The 5418-nt window shown below is 46.7% G+C and overlaps 1 protein-coding gene across 1 annotated transcript in view; it reads left to right on the top strand.

Annotated features, from left to right (window-relative positions):
- The first annotated feature begins 1703 nt into the window (after nucleotides 1-1703).
- The window catches only part of ASB9 (ankyrin repeat and SOCS box containing 9), a 29558-nt gene continuing 25843 nt past the window's right edge, over nucleotides 1704-5418 (top strand). Inside the window, exons 1-2 of the mRNA XM_006165548.1 lie at nucleotides 1704-1791; nucleotides 1892-2116. Coding sequence (XP_006165610.1) covers nucleotides 2023-2116 — 94 coding nt within the window. The 5' untranslated portion in view covers nucleotides 1704-1791; nucleotides 1892-2022. The remainder of the gene's footprint in view (nucleotides 1792-1891; nucleotides 2117-5418) is intronic.

Genomic DNA, 5418 nt, shown 5'->3' with positions numbered 1-5418 from the left:
CAGCGTGAGTTTTAAGCCACCGGGTCCGGGACGCGAACCGCGGTCGACTACATGGGAGTCCAGCGACATAGCCATTACGCTAACTGCTGGTCCCTGAAATCAATATTTTCAAATTAAAAAACATGGAAAAAATAGAAATTTGTGTAGAAACACTAATTATAAATTTGTCACATGCAGACAAAAGAAATACAAAGAGGTCCCTTATGCCTCTTGCTCAGTTTCCCACAATGGTAACTTTTTATTAAACTATAGCATAATATCACAACTGGGAATTCAGCATTCACACAATCTCCTGCTCTTATTCAGAATTCCCCAGTTTGGGACCAGCAGTTAATGTAATGGCTATGTCACTGAACTCCCATGTAGCCGACCGTAGTTCAAGTCCCGGACCTGGCGGCTTAAACTCATGCCAGGTGTGTGTGCGTGCATGCCCAAGATCCCGAGAGGAGAATGGAGGAGAAGGGATTGCGGCGTGGCCATCCACCCTGGGGGGTGATTTCTTGCTTTCTATCTCTCTGTCTCTCTCTGTCTTTCTGGTGAGCACACGTGCCCTATAGCAAAAACCTCTCACAAAAAAAAAAAAGAAAAGAAAAGAAAAGAAAAATATGAAGTACACTCCTCAAACTGTTTGTGGTTACCAAATATTGATCCATAAATCTAAAACAGCAAGGCTACAGCTTTGACATTAAAACAATTGGGGGCTGGTCGCATAGCCTAGTGATTAAGGAAGATGGATCCTACATGGCCAAACATGGTTCAGATCCTGGACATAGCAGCTAGAAAAACATCCTGGGTACCTGTGCATGTCCAAATCCTAACAGGATGGCGAAATGGAGGAGAAGGGATTGTGCTACGGCCATACCACATTGGGGAATGCTTTCTCCCTCCCTGTCTGTCTCTCTCTCTCAGGTGAGTGCATGCACCCTCTGGTAATTAAAAAAAATCAGCAAACATCTCACAGACAGACTATTTGAGACTATCTCATAGCTCTCTCCTGTGGGGATGAAAAATTCCCTTCCACCTGGGAGAGAAGAGCACTGAGAAACTAGGGGAGCCATTAGCCTAAGGCAGTACCTGGGGGTGTGAGGGAACTGGGTTTATCTGAAAAGCCACATACAGAGAAAATCCAAATATTTAGTCTAAGCAAACCGCCAAAATCTTTACATTTTTTAAAAAATAATTACAATGGAAAGATAGCAGGTCTTTTCCCCACCCCTAGCCACCCAGCAATCTATTTCTGCAATTTCAAGCATTCCTTATTTATTTAGAAGGTAAAATACTACGTGTGGGATAAGATATTTAATGAAATCTCTGCAGCCTAAAGCAAGAAAATAGAAGTTCTTTTCAAATGTACATTTTTGTAACATATAGATACATTTTCCCATAAGAAATTCCCAGCAAAATTGAAACCACATGTGCAGATGGCCAAGGCGCTGTGCATGTTCCTGTGCAAGCAATTGAGCAGGGCTGCTGTACCACCAGCCTTCTTAGCTCCAGGAGCTGAGCTGAGCTGAGCTGTCCTGGCAGCAAGAAGCCCCCCAGGAAGCACGTGGAGCTCAGCAGTGAGCAACACTGTAGCAAGTGCACTGTTTTTTTCACCCTCACCCTGCTCCATTTGCTCTCCCAAAGTTGCAAACTGTGAGTTTCCTTCCTGATAAACTCCAAGGCTTCCTCACTGATTGGTCTGTTTTGCAAAGGACGTGACATCAGCAACTCCCCAGACTTGGGGCTGTGGGGCTATTGTGGGCTTTGGCCAGCCTCCAGGCAGCTAGGTGGAGAAGGAGAGAGAGGGTATGTGTGTGCGTGTGCGTGTGTGTATGTGTATGTGCACGTGTCTGTCTGACCACAGGTAGTACTCAGATTACCCTGCCTGAACTGTTTTCTGTTGCAGACCGTTTGACCAGGACGTGTGCTACTCAGCCAGCCACAGAACTGGAATTTCCCAGGAGCAGAGAGTGTGGAGTTTGGACTTTCCTGAGCCACTGAAGTGGGGCACAGAGTTTGCTGGCCCAGGAGAGCACTATGGATGGTGAAAGAGGGGGCAGGAACGGCGGCAGGTCCCAGGGACCAGGACACGCTCCTGATACCAGGCTCCTTTCAAATCCATGGATGGGAGGTGAGTCTAGGGGCTGTGGGCTCTGAGCGCTGGGAGGTTGGCTAACTTGCTAGGAGGGAGGAGAGAAGAGTGCTGGGCAGTTTCAGTGGCTCTGTCTGAAGTATGTCCATGGGGTAGTTACAGGACAGATATCCATGGCCTGTTGCTTTATGTCCTTTACACAGCTGCAGAGTCCTGTAAAGTATACACATTTAATAGTCAGAGATTGTTGTCTAGTAAAAACTTCAGCTCCAAGGAATTGTTCTTTGTGGGTCAGATGAGTTACCTATTAAATTGGAGGTTTAAAGTATAAGCAGGAACATTTTTAATGTGAAAATGTTTCTTGGAACCAGCAGTTAGTGTAATGGCTATGTCGCTGGACTCCCATGTAGCTAACCGTGGTTTGCGTCCCGGACCCGGTGGCTTTAAACTCATGCCTGGCGTGTGTGTGTGCGTGCTCAAGATCCCGAGAGGAGAATGGAAGAGAAGGGATTGCCGGATTGACCATCCCCCCGGGGGGTGATTTCTCGCTTTCTCTCTGTCTCTCTCTGTCTTTCTGGCGAGCGCATGTGCCCTATAAGCAAAAACCTCTCCAAAAAAAGAAATGTTTCTTTTATTAAAAGATCATAGGTGGGACCAGTGGTTAGTGTAATGGCTATGTTGCTGGATTCCCACGTAGTGGACCGTGGTTTGTGTCCCAGACCCGGTGGCTTAAACTCACACCGGGCACGTGTGCGTGCGTGCCCAAGATCCCGAGAGGAGAATGGAGGAGAAGGGATTGCAGAGTGACCATCCCCCCGGGGGGTGATTTCTCGCTTTCTCTCTGTCTCTCTCTGTCTTTCTGGCGAGCGCATGTGCCCTATAAGCAAAAACCTCTCCAAAAAAGAAAAAAAAAAAGGTCATAGGTATTTGGCATCTGGGTGGGGCTGGGTTTATAAATAATGTTCAAACATTGAGCACTGATTGATTCAATTTAAAGGCAGTTTAGTTTTGTTTTTTCTTTCTTCTTTCTTTTTCATTTTTTTTTAACTTTGGAGATGTGTCTTACAGGTATAACTCTCACCTGTTTGTGATGTCTTTGCTAATGTGTAGAGTCCCATGCACATGGGCACTGTCACTCTATTGTCAACAGCTGGCAGGTGCCTGCTGGCCGAAAGGATTCTGAAAAATGGGTCTGGGCATTCCAGGAGAAATGAGGGAGCAAAAAACAGGCACCCTGACGTCAGCTAAAAGTATTCATCTCCTACTGTACAGGTACTGAAAGGAGAGAAAACAGAAGGGATGAAATACAAAGTGCCTTCCCTCTGACCAATGGAGTAGAAAAGCCTGCTCATTCATTCATTTATCCAATTTTGCACATAAAATGAGCAAGGCACTCAGTGCTGAGTAGGGGTTGAATCCACAAAGGCAGAGCCAGATTAATCAGTAGCTATGTTGAGCACGAATTTGGAGCACTAGCAATGCAGAGTGGCACCAAAAATCACTTCTTAAAAAGAAGTTGATAAATGTATTTTCAAAGCAGCAAACCAGTCATTATAGGAAAGAATCAGTCATTTGGTTGACTTCCACATGATTATTTTACAGCTAAGTATTATGTTTATTTTTGTTCCTTCGTGGGAGAGAGGCACCAGCCACTTTCATTGTATCAATTTTCTAACCCAACCCCCCTGGATGCTGGATGGGTGGGTGGGAGTGCAGCAGTGTAACAATCCAAGGTATGGTGCTTGGCAAGTTAGAGCTAGAATGCAGAGGGCCTCAGGGAGCTACTGAGAACAAGTATGGAGATAAAGTTTTAAAAGCTAAGTGGAAAAGTTTAGTGGGAGCCACTGATGGTTCTGGAGCAGAGACTTTGCAGCAGTGAAGGCTATAAGTGAATTAATCTGGTAGCCAGGATTAGACTCTGATGAGATCATGAGAGATTGTTGCTTGAACCCCTTGGTTCTTGAATGCTTATATGCCTCTACAGTACTTGAAAGGTTTGTTAAAATGCAGGTGATGGGACCAGCAGTTAGCGTAATGGCTATGTTGCTGGACTCCCATGTAGTTGACCGTGGTTCACATCCCGGACCCGGTGGCTTAAACTCTGGCCGGGCGTGTGTGCGTGCGTGCCTGAGATCCCGAGAGGAGAATGGAGGAGAAGGGATTGCGGTGTGGCCATCCCCCCTGGGGGGGTGATTTCTTGCTTTCTGTCTCTCTGTCTGTCTCTGTCTATCTGGCAAGTGCATGCGCCCTATAGCAAAAAACCTCTTCAAAAAAAAAAAATGCAGGTGATGCAACTTCTGATGAACTGGTAGATCTGGGGATCTGCATTCAAGCTCCCAGCTGCTGCTAATCACACTGATCGGGAATCATGCTATGAGAACTGCTGTGCTTATCCAAGCATAAAGCTGACATTTGGGTATTCAGCTTTGGAAATGACAGAGAAAGGGTGATCATTTTTTTTTTTTGGAGAGGTGCTATAGGGCGTGTGCGCTCGCCAGAAAGACAAGAGACAGAGAGATAGAAAGCAAGAAATCACCCCCTCCCCGGGGAGATGGCCATGCCACAGTACCTTCTCCTCCATTCTCCTCTCGGGATCTTGGGCACGCACACACATGCGCCCGGGGTGAGTTTAAGCCACTGGGTCTGGGACTCGAACCGCGGTCGGCTACATGGGAGTTCAGCGACATAGCCATTGCGTCGACTGCTGGTCCCAAGGGTGATCATTTTAAAGGAAAGCAAAATCAGGCTATGCTGCTTGCTTAAATATTGAGGCTAGAGGAGTGAAGGTAGCCAAAAGTGCCAAGTTCTCAAACCTAAATTCATGACAAATACAAGGGCTAGATAAGAGGGAAGTTGGGAACATGAGTCAACCTGGGAGCAGTGGGGAAGGAAGAACGTGCGGTTCTCTTCTGGATCTAGAAGTACCAGTGACAATGCCCAGTACACAGCATGATGGCATGGCAGTGGGCTGGGAAACACTGGTTGGGAGTCAGAAAAAACCTTGAAACCCAGGGAAAGAAGAAAGTGTCTGATGGCCAAGAGCCAAGAGCCAGGGATGGACCTGGGACAGGCCTTCAGTTGAGGATGTAGGGCTTGGAAGTTGGACAGAGAGGCAAATGACCCCCTAGGTGGTGTAATTCCACTACAGGGACTGAGGAGGCAAAGTTTGCAAAGTGGAAGTCACAAGGGTAGATGCCTGAACATCTCTGCTTTCCTACCTTCTATTTTTTTTTTTTTTTGAGAGGTTTTTGCTATGGGACTCGTGCGCTCGCCAGACAGACAGAGACATAGAGACAGAAAGCGAGAAATCAACCCACAAGGGGGATCGTACCTCACCAAGA

This window comes from Tupaia chinensis, unplaced genomic scaffold (assembly GCF_000334495.1).
Source record: "Tupaia chinensis unplaced genomic scaffold, TupChi_1.0 Scaffold143954_1, whole genome shotgun sequence".
Taxonomy (NCBI): domain Eukaryota; kingdom Metazoa; phylum Chordata; class Mammalia; order Scandentia; family Tupaiidae; genus Tupaia; species Tupaia belangeri.
This window is presented reverse-complemented; position numbering and strand designations above follow the sequence as displayed.